Raw genomic sequence first — 17,550 nt, 5'->3', positions numbered from 1 at the left:
TCTACGTCACGGCGCTGCTGCGCAGCAACGCCGTGTGATGTAAACAGCGGGGATTTCTTCCCTGGATGTTTACATTATGCGTGCGAGCTGCGATCGGCGGCTCGCACACTGTTCACGGAGGCAGTCTCCGTGAACTAGCATGGAAAGGCCGCTCGTTTCCATGCTATACCACGAACGACCCGCCGACGCCTATCGGCGTTAGGCGGTCGTTAAGTGGTTAATCATAGCATAGATGCAAGTGAACAGGGATGACCCAAATAGAAAGGCGCCACACCCAAAGACACATGCTCACAGACCCCACCCACAAAAAGGTGTGTACATAAAAAACTGAGAAACCACCTCAATAATATAATCAAATAGATAAAAACATAGTACAGAGTAAAAATGTAAATACATATGATTATACATGGCACAATATTACGCAGCAACAGGCAAATCATCATCACAGAAAATAGCATAAACAGACAGTTATTATTATTATGATATTGCACAGATTACAGTCAGGGACAGTAAATCCACATTAACCGAATTCAGGTCCCATCTGGCATTAAGGCCTCTCGGTGAGCGTGTCCCTAGTTTAAAGATCCAATATGCCTCTCTAGTGAGGAGTCGTTTGTACACGTCCCCTCCTCTCACTGGCTTATGGACACGCTCAATACCCTGGAATGAAAATGAGGACATATCGCCCAGATGGACCGATCTAAAGTGTTTGGCTACATTTGATACCTCCATGGTCACCCACCCCGCACCCCTATAATGTTCCCCTATTCGCTGCATAAGATGTCGGGTAGTACACCCGACATACTGTAATTGGCATGAGGAACATGAGATAAGGTAAACCACGGATTTAGTATTGCAATTAATGTATTGCTTCATAGAAAAAGTGTTTCCGTTAGAAAAGGAAACAGAACGTGTAGGTCTATGAACAACACAGTACTTGCAGGTCGAAAAATTGCACCTATAAGAACCTAAGGTGGTTAACCAACATGGACGTTGAGAACCGGCTGAAAACAGACTAGGGGACAAGATACTTCCTAGTGTGGGGGCCCTCCTGCTAGCAAATCTAACTTCCAGTTTAAGGATAACGTTAAGAGCAGCATCGGCCTGTAGCTCAGGGAGATATTTTTTCACAATCTGTGTGACCTGTCTAAATTCCTGGCTATAGGTAGTCACGAAAACTGTTCCGCTATTCGATTGTGACGGCACCTTACGAGAGCCAGGGGTGAGAAGTTCCTCCCTGGTCCTCATCAAGGCCCGTCTTTTCCCCCTTTCGATCATCCATCCTGGATACCCCCGCTCTGCAAGTCGTGAACCTACAACACCCAACTCCACCCCAAGGACTTCGGCATCAGAGCAATTCCTACGTGCCCGAATCGACTCACCCACCGGAATTGCACGGGTGGTGTGAGATGGATGGCAGCTGTTGGCCCTTAAGGTGGAGTTGCCGCTGCAGGGTTTGCGGTACGTACTAGAGACTACCGAGGCCAGAGAGGGGTCTCCCCTGAGGGTGAGGTCAAGGTAGTTGACCTCCACGAGTGACCACTGAAAGGTGAAAACAAGGTTCTTGGTGTTAACGTTGAGAAACTCAACAAACCGTGTAGCCTTGTTGCTCGTGCTGTCCCAGATCCCTGTTCACTTGCACCTATGCTATGATTACCGGCGTGTAACGTCCGAAACATGTCAGCATGTGGTGATGGATTTTTAGCCTGTCATGTACGTGATTGAATAAAGCAAGTTTGTTCCTACCAACATTGTGCGGAATCTACTCTCTACTGAGCTTATAACCTGGAAAGCATTCCTTTAAGCATGTGCACAAGACTTTGGCCATCTTTTAACCCTTTAGCAGCCAATTTATTTAGAGGCTTGCAAGAGCTTCAGGCCAATTTATTGAAGCATTTTATTCCTTCTTTGTTACATTACCGTGCTACTAATTAGTACTGATTTATTGTGTATTTATGGCCACTTGTCACTAGGGGGCAGTGTGAGACAATAACAGAGGACTTCTGCTTTCAGTTTCTATATCCTCTGCTAGCAGAGAGAGATCAAAGCATGGCAAGGATTTACAGCAGGAGTTCTGCCTGCAGAGGTCAAAAGCAGGGCACTCAAACAAGATCATTCCTTTGAAAGACAAAGGGCGTCATGCACTAAGCAGCGGTAACCTTTCTGTGCACTAACCATGCATGTCAATTTTACCGGTACTAATGGCAGAGGGCAGCACACATGATCCTATTAGCGCAACACACCCTACTGAAGTAACGTGCGTTAACTTGGTAGCCGGCTTTGCGCTAAACGGGTAACGCACACTGCCTCCTGCTGTTGGTACTGGTAAAATTGCCATGTGCTGCCTACAGCTGAAAAGATGTACTAACATTGAAGGACTACATCTGTCGGGTGGCACGCTCCCCCTGTGGACACTTCAAACTGCAGCACCTGGGTCAAGATGGCAGAGAGAATACAGACTGGGCGAGAGAGCAGTCCCCCAAAGGTGAGTAATGCTTGTCCGCCCCTTCCCCACAGCCCTCACCATTTATGGACCGTCTTGCGGGAGGTTTGTGTTATATATGTTATAAAATCCCTGCTGAGACCCCTTTATGAAGAGGAGGATCTGGGAGAGGAAGGCAAGTATGAGGTTTCTCTACTGGTGATTTTGCCATGATGTCCTCTTTACACATTCACTTGTATCTGTGGAGGAATATTTTTTCCTGCCATGTTCTTGCATAAAGATCTTGTTCTAAATAATCTTTCCTTGCTTTTCAGGATATGAATTCGGCAGTCATCACACCTTGCGGCCACTTTTTCCATGCCGGGTGCCTTAAAAAGTGGCTGTACGTACAGGAGAGCTGCCCATTATGTCACTGCCAGCTAAAGTCCCTGTCTCAGCAGACAGGAAGCGATCTTGTCGCGCCTAACAATTCCGCACCCCCACCAAACAATCTCAACCCACGCCCAGAGGAAGTGGCATTTCCTGCAGGACAGGAAGCGGCGACTCCTGCAGGACAGGGTGCGGAACCTTCTGCCGAAAATAATCCAGAGCAGAGCGCTGAGAAACCAGAGCCTGCAAGAGACATTCGGTCATCTGGCTTTCTGGAAACCAATACAGAAAAAACAGAGGAGTCTCTACACACGGATCCTGCTGGGCTGGATTGTGGTGAGCTCCTCGGGGGCGTGGCAAGCCAATCGCAAGCTGTGGACTTAAAAGAGGAGCGTTGCTCTCAAGCAAGTGAAGTTTGCGCAGGAATCTGATCCTTCCTTTTTGCCTGCCAGAACTTTTCATTTTTCGAAGCCAAACCCCATCCTTACCACATGCAGCATTCAGCTACTCCAGGAGGGAACTTCAGCACTGACAGTTGTCACGGTGTATGCAAGGTTTCCTCGGGTGGATTTAAATTCTTTACCCCTCACGTTTCAGTGCCGAAGTAGACAGTTGAAGCTTAACAAAACCTTTGTTTGTTTTTTGCCACTGCCGATGGATCCTGCTTAACTCGCTGGGTGCTTTGATTGCGGGAATCCTTTTCTTTTATCCTTTAGACTTTGTTTTTTCAAAAATGGGTAATGTTGACCATTTCCATTCTTTTTATTTTTTTCACCCCCCAACAACCTCTGATGATTCGAAACCATTGACGTTTACATATACCAGCTGCGGACATATTTAAAGGAGCCAGGAGCCGGTCAACGCCGCCATCTTAAAGGGAGTGTCTACCTCCGTTGACCATACCAGAAGGGGCCCCCGCTTAAAAAAAAAAAAATATCAGCGGTATTGAAAGTCGTTCAGCCCTGACGAGACGTAAGAGATTTTGGGCTTCCCGGAATCTGTTTCGGGCATGAAGGGCCACCGTTAACGTCAGCTGTGTGATTCTTTGACAACAACCCTGCACGCTTGCATGCTCACTTGCTTGCACAGAAGTATACGCCGTTGTGGGGGAGTGAAAGGGGCGGGGCATAAGCTTCAAAATAGGTGATGGATCTTGCGGTTTTTTTTTCCTCTTATTATTTTTTCCCCCCTTCCCCCTTTCTTTTTTTTTTTCATTGTCTTGCTGTGGTATTGTGTATGTATTCTCTCCAGCCCCCATATGAAGTATGTGCGAGGTTCAGGTGACCGCTCCTCGTGGGATGGACCTCGCTGCACAGAGGAGGGGCTAGGGGATCACAATTACTACGCTTTGAACTAAAAAAAAAAAAAAAAAACACACAAAAAAAATGACAGTGTTAAAACGATGGCAATATTTGCACTTTTTGGAAATGAGTACATGTTTCGCGTGTATGATCAAATTCCGCAAATGCCACACACAGGCTGTTAGTAGATCTAGCACTTTGATGTGAATACACTTCCCCTCCCTCCTTTTTTTGGGTTTTGATTGTTTTCTTATTTCCCCCCTGAGCAGAACATAGTGTTCGATTTTTACATTGATATGGCTTTTTCGGTGGATGAAAACAATACAAAAACAAGGCAATTTTTTATGTGATATTTTGATATAAAATAAAAAAAAATTAAAAAAAATAAAATTAAAAACAACAAACCTTTAATTTATAATTGGTGCACGCTTGGTTGCCAAGGAAGGAGGTTGAGCGATCAGCCTTTTACAATGGAAGATGTGACGTTCTAAAGCTGGCCACGCAAGTGTCAATCCGGTCGGTCGATCGATTTGATGAAAATGGGACCAGTCCTGATGTTTATCTTCACGAACGTGCGGAGAGATCTCTGCCGGGTCGTTCATTAATGCTTGGTGGGTTTTGAAGAACCCGATTTTGGGGAAAAATTGGACACTGGAAACGTTAAAACAAATTTATTGGGAATTGCTGGAGTCCTAATGGCTGCCGGGGTTTTAATTGGGAGTTTTGAATAATGAAGTGGGGATATGGAGGCTGCCATGTTTATTTCTCTTAAAGAGACACTGAAGTGAAAAAAATATATGAAATAATGATTTGTATGTGTAGTACAGCTAAGAAATAAAACATTAGGAGCAGAGACGTAAGTCTAATATTGTTTCCGGTACAGGAAGAGTTAAGAAACTCCAGTTGTTATCTATGCAAATTGCCATTGAGCTCCACCACTTGCAGAGAGCTCTGTCTTCTGAAGGTTGTTATCTCAACTGTCTGTCAAAGTATTTTCTTTTTCTCTGCAGAGAAGTGTTCAAATATTCACTGGCCTGCTCTGTAAAATCATTTGGAATGCCGAGTAGTGTGTAAACTGCAAATATTAGAGAATGATGCAATGTTATAAAAAAAAAAAACTATATAACTGAAAATAAAAATATGAGAATATTTTCTTTGCTACTAATGTTCTAGTAATTATCTGTACTACACAACCAATTCATTATATCAGAATTATTTTTCGCTTTAGTGTCTCTTTTTAATACAATACCAGTTTCCTGGCTGTCCTGTTGATCCCTTTGGCTGCAGTAGTGTCTGAATCACACACCTGAAACAAGCATGCAGGTAATCCAGTCACACTCCAGTCAGAAACGTCTGCTCTGCATGCTTGTTCATGGTCTATGGCTAAGGGTACCCATACATCAGGCGACGGCAGACGATCGACCAATCGATTCAATTATTCTAATAAAATTGGATGAAAATCGGTGCCGCCAAAGTGCATGCCCGATCAACATGCTCGGCCAGAAATTGGTTGCATCGTCATTCGGATATGCTGCAAGATGTCGGGACGTTGTGGTTGACCGGCGTGCGCATGGCTAACGGCAAGCAATATCGGGACGAGTGATGAACCCCCCGGTGCTGTTTCCTCAGTGTATAAATGTGCATGTATGTGTGCGTTCATACACTTCCTGTCCCCGTGTCGCGGTGCCCGTCCGTCTTCTGAATCATTAGGCAGCACCCCCCTCCCCCTTCAAAGTAGCTAGTGATGCTTATTCGGCAATATCCCCCATCTAAAGGCTGCCATACACTGGTTGATTGCCACCTGATGATCCCTCTGTGATCGAATCTGATCAAAGAGGGATCTATTGGCTGCCTACACTGCAAACAGATTTTGAATCGATTTCACTATGAAACCGATTCACAATCTGTGGAGCTGCCGCCGCCCCCAGCATACATTACCTGGTCCGGCCGGCGCAAGTCCCCCGGTCTCCGCTGTCTCTTCTCAGCTCTGGGCTTCAGCTTCACTTCCTGTCGGGGGAAGTTTAAACAGTAGAGGGCACTCTACTGTTTAAACTTCCTGTCGGGATAGTAAGTAAGTAGTAAGTGAAGACAGCCGGAGACCAGCGCGGAGAAGGGACCGCGGGGGGACACGCCGGCGGAACAGGTAATGCATTGCCGCTAGAGTCGGTCGTCGGACATTCGAACGCCGCTATCAATGCACTCCCCACCTGCCGGCGATCGAGCGAAATCTTTTGTGTGGACAGATCGACGGCCACGATCGATTTCGAACAGAAATTGATCGTTCGGTCAGCGTTTGCGCAACAATTTCACAGCAGATTTGATCACAGTGATCGAATCTGCTGTATATCGGCGGGAAATCGTGTAAGTGTATGGGCCCCTTAAAGAGACTCTGAAGCGAGAATAAATCTCGCTTCAGAGCTCATACTTAGCAGGGGCACGTGTGCCCCTGCTAAACCGCCGCTAAACGGGGGTCCCTTCACCCCCAAACCCACCCCCGCAAGACTTGGTCGTAGTCTTGGTCGTAAATCTTCCCTTCCTGGAGGCAGGGCTAACGGCTGCAGCCCTGCCTCCAGTCGCGTCTATCAGACGCGCATCGCCGCCTCTCCCCCGCCCCTCTCAGTGAAGGAAGACTAAGAGGGGCGGGGGAGAGGCGGAGATACGCGGCTGACAGACGTGCGTGGGGCAGGGCTGAGGTGGTTAGCCCTGCCCCAATGCGGAAGCGCTCCCCCGCTTTACGGAGGGGATTTGGGGGTGAAGGGACCCCCGTTAAGCTGCGGGATAGCGGCGGTTTAGCAGGGGCACGCATGCCCCTGCTATCTATGAGGTCTGAAGCGAGATTTATTCTCGCTTCAGACTCTCTTTAAGTAGTCCGTGACACCCCCCCCCCCCCGCCCCAATCGGTAACACCCCTTCCCTCCTCCCCAAGTAGCTAGTAGTACTCATTAGGCAGCATTTACCTATTTTTACTTAGATAGTGATGCTTTAAGAAGTCATTTCCCCTTCAAGTAGTCAGTGACCCCCATTAGGCAGCATCCCCCCTCCAAGTGGTCACTGACCCACCCATTGTATATCCGTGTGCAGTTGCATTACCTGATGGCAATGCACAATGGATGGGGATGAATGCCAAGGCACCCCTGGGAGGTATATGAGGCACGCCAGGCTGCCGTGGCACCCAGTCTGAGAACCCCTGCACTAGGGGAACAGCAGCGAGGCGGCGGATGCAGCCGATTCTCAAGAGATTATATGCTGAAAACGATCGGGAATCAGCCTGCGGGGTGTGGGCTCTCAGATCTCTCTCTCTTATCAGAGTCGATCAGTGAGAGATTTGTCTCTTGGTCGAATCTGCCCATCATTGCCTGATGTAAGGCCAACTCAAAAGTATTGGAGGCAGAAGATCAGCAGGGCAGCCAGGCAATCTGCTTTGTTTAATAGGAAATATGGCAGCCTCCATATACCCCTCACCTTGGGTTTCCTTTAAAAGAACGATAATCAGAGCTGAGCTGGAACGTGTAGTTCAAGGCTCGGGGATAAAGATTGGCCCAAGAGATGCTGATCGCTCCAGCTTGTATGCAGATGTTATGCTGCATACACACTTGAGATAAAAGTCTCTGGAAAAGGCAAGATCACAGACCAATGTTACCCCCTTCCATGTAGTATGAGAGCCATACCTACACAGTCTATTCTATGGAGCTGAACTCCCCATCAGACAGAAATCTTTGCAAGATGCTGCACACACAGATGCTGTACAGACACAAAAGATCAGTATCTGCAAAAGATCTCTTCCTGCAATAGATCCATTCCTTCAAAATGCATTCATAGTCTATGAGATCTGCAGATCCTCATACACACCTTGTTTAACAGACTTCATCTACATATCTGGCAATCATCTGCAGATCTGAAAATCCATCCTGGTGGATCTGATCTGCAGATGATTGCATGTTAAACAAGGTGTGTACGATGATCTGCAGATCTCATAGACTATGAATGCAATTTGCAGGAACGGATCTTTTGCAGGAACAGATCTTTTGCAGATACTGATCTGTTGCATGTGTACAGCATCTTGCAAAGATTTCTGTCTGATGGGGAGTCCAGCTCCATAGAATAGACTGTGTAGGTATGGCTCTCATACTACATGGAATGGGGTAAAATTGGTCTGTGATCTTTCATTTTCCAAAGACTTTTATCTCAAGTGTGTATGCAGCATAAGACGTTTGGAATTGGGCAATCTTATCCACTTCCTGATGATTTTGATTGGCCTGATTCCCAGCTGCATACAATTTGCATGCAAGTCAGAAATATCCGCATTTCATTGGCCGTCTATCCAGGATTTCTCAGGAGAGGGCCGTTCCAGATTCCAGTATGTAGATTCACTTTAGCACTCTGTAGTTTTCTCTGTAAATAAGGACATACAGCAGATAATACCTTCTATGCTCTTTTTATTTTCAGTTGAATGGGCTAAACACCCCGGCAGCCATCAGCATCCAGAAAACTTGAAATATAGGTTTTAATTTTATTCCTTGCCCCGTCTTCTTCTACTGTAGGAACAAGATAACCACCAATCCTTACCCTAGTGCCTAAATCTCCCCCCCCCCCTCCCCCGCAAACCTGAAACTGCAATTTTAGCCCCTTCCTTTCCCCTATGTGACCAAGTTTCTGATCTCTGCATTGCTGCAGAGGCTGGACAAGGAGGGGCATTCTGATGGCTCCGCCTCATCTCCTTCACACATGACCATACCACAGTAAACCAGGTTGGTGGGATGACAGTTAGAGGTAGTCAGCTGGTCCTGTGGGGTCTGCCTAGTATGGAGTGTTTGCTGCTTACCGAAAGTGGTGCAAAGAAGGGCTACTGGCGAATCAGTGACTCTGTATCACATGTAGGGAGTTAAGGTGTGTTTGTGATCTGATCCCACAGAGGAACCACTGCAGCACAATTTACTGTAAGATGTAATGTCGGCCATGAGAGAGGGCTGTCAGAACACAGTGCATCGCAGCTTGCACTCGGGGCTGGCACTGCCATTAATGCCAAGGTGGCAATTGCCCCAGGGCCCCCGAATGCTGCCGGGTTCCCCTGCGCCGCAGGACCAGGGTGGTCTCCATGCCTGCTCCCAGGGGCCCCTGCATGATTTGTGGCTGCTGGACTAGGGGGTCTTTTGTCCCGGGGGCCCCAGTGCTGCTTGTCCCGGGGGCCCTGCGTGCTGTTTATTGGGCTGTGTAGCAGAAGAGTAGTCAGAGTGCCCCTGTGACACCTGGACACTGCTGAAAGTGTCCAAGGTAAGCAGCAATGCAATTGGGTATAAGACTTTGGCAGATTATTGTATTTCTTTAAAGGGGGGGACCTTTGCAAATACAATTTTTGAATGTCCAAATCTGCAATTGTGTGACTCTGTGAGTTTCTCCTTCGTTCCTGTTTTGCTAGGCTCACCCCCCCCCCCCCCCCCCTTCCAAAACATCATTAGCATCATTGATGTTTTGTAAATAGGAGGATATATGCCGCCAAAAATGATCTTTCATGGCTCTTTTTAGTGTGACTGTTTACAAATGATGTACAGATGAGCTGAAACCGGAGGCCTCCCACTGCAGTTGCTTGAGCAGAATAAAGCTTGACCGGCAGCCTGTTACATCGGGGGAATCCTGTACTCTGCCACTAGAGTTTCGCCTACAATGATCACAAGTGATCACGCCAGGTGACAAAAAAAAAAAAAAATCACACCAAAAAAATCTGGTGTGTCTGTGTGTGATGTCACGTTTATTTGAAGTCAGGGGTCAGTAAACATTTACTGGAAAGAGAACCTTCACTCTAAATGTCAGCTCTGAACATGAGCTGAGAGTAATTGGCAATTTCAGTTTACTTACATGTAAGCATGTAAAACCGTTATTCCACAGGGTACCTTATGGAGGCTGTGGTATGGGAGTGCCCAGGTGTGCTGCCAGTCAGTGGGGTAACCTGAGTAACAATGGCTCCTGCTCTGCAGCGGAATGGGAGGTTTCTGTGCATTCTAAACTCCACTCAGAGCATAGAGTCCAGCCTTGTAAACGAGAGGAATTTTAGCTTCAGTCACTGTTTACATTCATAGCTGGCTGCAAATTTAATCGGTAAGGTGTTTCGTAATAGCGTTAAAGAGAATCTGTACTGTAAAATTCTTACAATAAAAAGCATACCATTCTATTTATTATGTTCTCCTGGGCCCCTCTGTGCTGTTTCTGCCAATCCCTGCTGCAATCCTGGCTTGTAATTGCCAGTTTTAGGCAGTGTTTACAAACAAGACATAGCAAGTGATAGGCTGAGAGTAGCTCAGTGTGTGAGTCATACAGAGTGTGCAGGGGGCCTGGAGAGGGTGTGTATAGCTTCTATCCAATCACAAGCAGCACAGGACATTCCTGCCTGACTGCCTCAGCTCGACAGAGGAAAGATGATTAGATCATATAATACAGCCACTGTGCAACTAGGAAAGGCTGCAGTTAGACAGAGCACATTAGAACAGGTATAGGAACCTAGAGGATAGAAGAAATAAGGCTCAACATTTTTTTTGTTACAGAGTCTTTTTAAATCTTCAAGAAAGTCTTGTGGAGGAACGATGTATGTGAAGGCGGAGTTTTAGGGTTTCAGTAATTTTGGCACATATGCGACATTTCCCTTCTGTTTAGGGGGGAGGGGAGCATTAGAAGGACAAATACGTTTGTATGCGGTCTATACATTTCAAGTCTGAAGCACCTATAGAGCCACGTGAATGAATGGATTTAAAGGAAACCTGAGACAGTTCATGCTGCTGTATTTATACTCACCTGTTGCTTCCTGCGGCCCCATGTGGTCAGTGGGCTCCGCCCCCATCCTCCCCGGCCGCTCCGTTGTTTAGTGGTAGCCTCCAGTATTTTCTTCAGTTGTGTTTTTCTGCGCTTGCGTGCCGCTGTCGCCCTTCCGCAGCCCGGGAGCACGATGCGGGCCTGTGTGCAGAAGAACATGATTGGCCCGACTAAAGAAAATACGGTGAGGGAGCCCACAGACTACTTGGGGCGGGAGGTATCCTTGTACACCAACGATCATCCCCTCCCCCAATCCCACCTACCACTGCTCGGTATGGATGAAGCGTGTGGGGAGTGTGAGCTGCAGCAGAAGGGGATAACTCACCTAGCCTGACGCCTCTGGCCTATGCGCTGCACGCCGCTCTCCATCTTTCTGACACTTCCGCCTTAACAGCGGAAGTTCCAGTTTAGAAGTCACAGGTGTCGGGAAGATGTAGATGCAGCGCGGAGTGTGAGAGGCAGCAGCTTAGGTGAGGTAACCCCTTCTGCTGTGGCTCACGTCCCCTCACATGCTCATCCCTACTGTTTATTCAATTATAGACATAGATGTACCCATTTATAAAAATGTTGAAATTACCATCGCCTGCAAGGGTCAAGACTCGATCCCTTAAATCGACAGATCGTTGCCAAGTGCTGTACAGATGCCTCTCTAGCTTGCAGACTAGCAAAGTGTTCTGCTGCTATGGACAGGGGCAGAAGGGATGATGGCACAATGCACAATGGAGCAGGAGGGGTACAGGGGAGAACAATGGACTCATCCCAGATGATTATTCGCCACTTAAAGCGGATCCGAGATGAAAAACTATAACAAGTAACTTGTCTATATATCTTATCTAAAGTTTAGATGGTTTACACAGCAAATCTAGCTGCAAACAGCTTCAATAGAATATGATTATTTCTTCCTGTGATACAATGACAGCGGCCATGTTGTTTGTAAACATTACACAGAGGCAGGCTTATCTGTATTTTGAGCCATCAGCCTAATCCTCTCTCCTCCTCCCCTCTGCCTCTGAAATCAATGGCTAGTAACACCTCCCCCTCCTCCTGCCCAGACTGAGCTCCCATGAGCCCTTGCTACTGCCTTGGCTCTCTGAAAACCTGTGGGCGTGGCTTATTTAGTTTATAGGGAATTAGAGTATTAAAACAAAAACAAAAGTATTTGGCTTGAGGAATGCCCTATAAACTATATGAAAGGAACACAATTATGCAATGAGTAAAAGTTCACCTCGGATCCACTTTAAGATCTCTTGCTGACACATCAGGGCCATTGCACGCGATAGACTCCCGAGGAAGGCTTAAAGTGAACCTGTAAGGTTAAAAGAAAAAAATTACATACCTCCGTAGGGGAAGCCTCTGCCATGTCCACGACCCCTCCGCTGCCAGCCGGGGCCCTCCTCCTCGGCCGCACACCTCTCTGTGTGCAAGCGCGGCTGCACTGCGCATGCGCACAAACTGTGGCACCTGCACAATAGCAGGGAGCCATGAACAAGCAGCTACTGCGTATGCACTGCTGTGTGCACCTGTGCAGTGCGGCCGCGAGCAACCTTGGACTTAGGGTTCTTTAGAGGGTCCGGTCACAGCGCAGGAGGGGTGGAGGAAGATCAGGGAAACCTCTAAAGTTTCCAGAGGCTTCCACCTATTGAGGTAAGTATCTTTTTTTCCCTATCCTGATTACAGGTACCCTTTAAAAGGGACCCTGAGCAGTCATTGAAAATGAAATTGTGACTTACCTGGGGTTTCCCTCAGCCCACCGTAGGCCGCAGGTCCCCCGGCGTCCTTCTGGCTCCCCTCCCGGTCCCGCTTTGGCCTGAAGTCATCAGGGCTGCTTCCCCCTTTGCCTATACGAGTCATCACACTGGGTGGCGTGAGAGTCCTGCGCATGCGCGGTTCTCCAATATTGAACCACGCATGCGCAGGACTACGTATAGGCAAAGTTGTACAGTAACAGAGCCGCCAGCCGGGACCGGGAGAGGAGCCAGGAGGAGGCCGGGGGACCTCACGGCCTACATGAGCTGGAGGAAGCCCCAGGCGACTCACAATTTCATTTTTAATGACTGCACAGGGTCCCTTTAAGCTTCATTTTTTTTTTCGAGAGGAATTGGTCATTTTCATCAAATCGCAAATCGACTGCTTGGCTATTGAACAGCGTGTCCATCTGATTGGTTTTATTTGCTTTTTTTATGTTTTCTTTTCCATTTTATTTGTGGTACATTTGGATGTAGACTGACGGACATAGCTGAATGTCTCAATAAATGATATTTAAACATGATCTGTATTGTGTTACTTTTCTTTATACCGTATATCATTGTGATTTGTGGGTTGTGTAATGTGCCTTATGGTGTGTACACACTTGAAAGATCACAGACCACAGTCTATTCTATGGAGCTGAACTCCCCATCAGACAGAAATCTTTGCAAGATGCTGCACACACAGATGCTGTACACATGCAACAGATCATTATCTGCAAAAGATGTGTTCCTGCAAATTGCATTCATAGTCTATGATATCTGCAGATCCTCATACACACCTTGTTTAACTGACATTCATCTGCAGATCAGATCCACCAGGATGGATTTTCAGATCTGCAGATGATTGTCTGATCTGCAGATGATTTTCAGATCTGCAGATTAATGTCTGTTAAACAAGGTGTGTATGATGATCTGCAGATATCATAGACTATGAATGCATTTTGCAGGAACAGATCTTTTGCAGATACTGATCTTTTGTGTCTGTACAGAATCTTTGTGTGCAGCATCTTGCAAAGATTTATGTCCGATGGGGAGTTCAGCTCCATAGAATAGACTGTGTAGAGTATGGCTCTCATACTACATGGAAGGGGGTAAAATTGGTCTGATATCTTTCATTTATCTTTCAGGTGTGTACACACCATTATCCGGGATCATTCAGTGAGATGCTAAGCTCTAAAAAAAAATTAACATAAAATTTGAATCAATTTGGAATCATTTGCATCTCATTGACTATCTCAGCCCGGCAATCAGCATGCAAATTAGGGTTTCTACTGTGTATCTACACCAGGGGTGTAATGCTGGGCATACATGGGTCGACCCGTCGGCCGATTAGCCGCCAGATCGACTCTCGCCGCATCCGCGCGGATCGATTCCCCGCCGGCAGTGCTTATCAGCGCTTCCCTGCCATTGTCCGCCGGCGGAATCGAGCGGGCGCGGGTCGAGCGGCATGATCGGGCCAGCTGAATATTATCAGCTGGCCGGATCAGCGGGTCGATACACGGTACAGAAACGTACCGTGTATCCCCAGCATTAAATTCAATCATGTAAGCGGCCAAAATCTAAAACCTAGTCCAAATCGCAGGCCAAATTGTTAAAGGACCACTAATGAGAAAAATTGTCAAATTTAAAATACATGTAAACACATGCAGATAAAAAAAGCTTGTGTCTTCGGGAGTAAAATGAGCCATAAATTACTATTCTCCTATGTGCTGCACTTGCAATGGTTAGTACAAATCTGACAAAACCAACAGGGTTTTGACTAGGTCAGGGGTCCCCAAACAATTTGGGTCGAGGGACGAGTCAGCATACTTCAGACTGCTGGGAGGCCGGAGTATATATGAAATTATGTATTTGCGGGCCAGACAGTGAAGCATACCCAGGTGACAACCTGCAGTCCAATTGGACAGCATTGTCACCCGATGTGGAATTTGATTGGAAATGAGCAAATGACTGCTTTCTGTCTTCCATGTGGATGGGAGGTGCTAGCACTGCTATTCTATATGCAGACCACCAGTATTTAATGATGTAGCTGACCGCATCTATAAATAATACATTTTCTGTGTGGGGGGCCATCTGTTCATGGGGGATTCTCAGTATTTAATATATTCTTTGCTAGAGCAGTACGTAGAAAGGATCTGTGCAGAGATGCCGGCTGCCCAGATTTATACCTACCTACTGTAAGTAACAGCAACATAGGGGAAACATAAATTATAGTGGATTTTTGTTTGTTTTATTGCCTGGACATGTCCTTTAACCTCCTTAGCGGTAACCCCGTGTGTGACACGGGGTAAGCCGCCGGAGGGTGCCGCTCAGGCCCTGCTGGGCCGATTTACTTAATTTTTTTTTTGCTGGACGCAGCTAGCACTTTGCTAGCTGCGCCAGCACCCCGATCGCCGCCGCCGCGCGCCCGATCGCCGCTATCCGGTGCGGCGCGCGCCCCCCCCCCAGACCCCGAGCGCTGCCTGGCCAATCAGTGCCAGGCAGCGCCGAGGGGTGGATCGGGTCTCCCAATGACGTCCCGACGTCGGTGACGTCATTCCGCCCCGTCCCCATGGCGACGGGGGAAGCCCTCCAGGAAATCCCGTTCTTTGAACGGGATTTCCTGATCGCCTATCGCCGGAGGCGATCGGCGGGGCTGGGGGGATGCCGCTGAGCAGCGGCTATCATGTAGCGAGCCCTCGGCTCGCTACATGATTTAAAAAAAAAAATAATTAAAAAAAAACTGCTGCGCTTCCCCCTGGCGGTATTTTTCATACCGCCAAGGGGGTTAAAGAGATCCCGAGGCGTTTTTTTTTTTTTTTTTTAAATCTTAATAGGATACAGAGGCATGTTCTGTGCACAATTACATGCCGCCGTGTCGTACTATTGCCGTTTGTTGCTAGCTGGGTGAATGACAGCAATAGGAGGACACAGAGGCATGTAATTGTGCACAGAACATGCTGTGTCCTGTTAAGATTTTAAAAAAAAGAAAAGCCTCTGGTTCTCTTTAACTGCAGACTGTCAGCTTTAATTTGAGGGTATTTAAAGGGGTTCTTTCGCGAAAAAAGTAGGCAGTTAAAAAATGTGACAGATGACAGGTTTTGGGCCAGTCCATCTTTTTAAGGGGGATTCTCAGGGCTTTCTTTGTTTTCAACAGCATTTCCTGAACAACAGTTGCGAAATCTAACTGACATAATAGTGTGCAAGTGATTAGGGAGGCTGGCTGGTATCTTGCTATTTTGGCAGTTAAACTGTTGTTCAGGAAATGCTGTTGAAAACAAAGAAAGCCCTGAGAATCCCCCTTAAAAAGATGGACTGGCCCAAAACCTGTCATCTGTCACATTTTTTAACTGCCTACTTTTTTCGCGAAAGAACCCCTTTAAATCCAACTCAGGTGAACAGTGTAGGAATTACAACAATTTGCATATGTGCCTCCCACTTGTTAACCACCCTGGCATTCTATTAAGATCGCCAGGGCGGCTGCGGGAGGGTTTTTTTTTTTAATTAAAAAAAAAAAACTATTTCATGCAGCCAACTGAAAGTTGGCTGCATGAAAGCCCACTAGAGGGCGCTCCGGATGCGTTCTTCTGATCGCCTCCGGCGACCAGAAGTAACAAGGAAGGCTGCAATGAGCAGCCTTACCTCGTCGACATGGCGACGAGCGGAGTGACGTCATGGACGTCAGCTGACGTCAGCCGCCTCCGATCCAGCCCTTAGCGCTGGCCGGAACTGTTTGTTCTGGCTACGCTGGGCTCAGGCGGCTGGGGGAGACCCTCTTTCGCCGCTGCACGCGGCGGCGATCAGGTAGCACACGCGGCTGGCAAAGTGCCGGCTGCGTGTGCTGCTTTTTATTTCATGAAAATCGGCCCAGCAGGGCCTGAGCGGCAGCCTCCGGCGGTAATGGACGAGCTAAGCTCGTCCATAACGCCAGGAAGGTTAAGGGAGCAAAAGTAATGGGACAGAATAATAATCGTAAATCAAACTCTCACTTTTTAATTCTTGGTTGCAAATCCTTTGCAGTCAATTACAGCCTGAAGTCTGGAATGCATAGACCTCACCTGACGCTGGGCTTCATTCCTGGTGATGCTCTGCCAGGCCTCTACTGTCTTCAGTTCCCGCTTGTTCTTGGAGCATTTTCCCTTCAGTTTTGTCTTCAGCAAGTGAAATGCATGCTCAATCGGATTCAGGTCAGGTGACTTTGCCATTGCATAACATTCCACTTCTTTCCCTTCAAAAACTCGTTGGTTGAGTTTGCAGTATGCTTTGGGCCATTGTCCATCTGTACTGTGAAGCGCTGTCCAATGAGTTCTGAAGCATTTGGCCGAATATATGCAGATAATATTGCCCAAAACACTTCGGAATTCGTCCTGCTGCTTTTGTTAAAGTCAACAATCAAAGCATTCAAGGCATGTATTTAGCCCCAGTGGGGGCTCTGCATGCCTCTGTTACTTTTAATTTCAGGTGCAGCCTTGAGCGCTGTCATTTTTCTGTCTGCCTGCTTGATGAAATGTGTATACCATTTATGATTAGCAGCACAAGGAATATTATGTTTTAATTGCTAGACTAGTGTTAGGCCTTCCTCGAGAGAGTCCATCATTGCCGTGGGGAAGTCTATTAGGTAATAATCTGTGCGCACATTATTTACTGAAGCTAACACCCTCCTTTGCCTGTTTTGAGTGCTAGGTGTGTAATATAGTCCAGTTTCTGGAGCTCTGCACATGCATGCAGATAGATCATTCAGGTATAACTTCTGTTTGAAAGCTCTGCCATAGCTCCCGCTGAACAATCAAGAAAAGACTTCACCAGAGTGAATACAGAGGGTTCCCCATAAGATGTAAATTACTAGTGAGCCTAACAAACAAGAAGGCCAGATTAGAGTTTGCCAGACTAAAAAAGCCTTCATAGTTCT

At 47.1% G+C, this 17,550-nt stretch overlaps 1 protein-coding gene across 1 annotated transcript in view; it reads left to right on the top strand.

The window, feature by feature from the left end:
• The window catches only part of RNF145 (ring finger protein 145), an 84,848-nt gene extending 78,208 nt beyond the window's left edge, over positions 1-6,640 (top strand). Inside the window, exon 11 of the mRNA XM_068278299.1 lies at positions 2,758-6,640. Within this exon, the coding sequence (XP_068134400.1) occupies positions 2,758-3,243 (486 nt within the window). The 3' untranslated portion in view covers positions 3,244-6,640. The remainder of the gene's footprint in view (positions 1-2,757) is intronic.
• The last annotated feature ends 10,910 nt before the right edge of the window (positions 6,641-17,550 follow it).

This window comes from Hyperolius riggenbachi, chromosome 3 (genome assembly GCF_040937935.1).
Source record: "Hyperolius riggenbachi isolate aHypRig1 chromosome 3, aHypRig1.pri, whole genome shotgun sequence".
Classification (NCBI taxonomy): domain Eukaryota; kingdom Metazoa; phylum Chordata; class Amphibia; order Anura; family Hyperoliidae; genus Hyperolius; species Hyperolius riggenbachi.
This window is presented reverse-complemented; position numbering and strand designations above follow the sequence as displayed.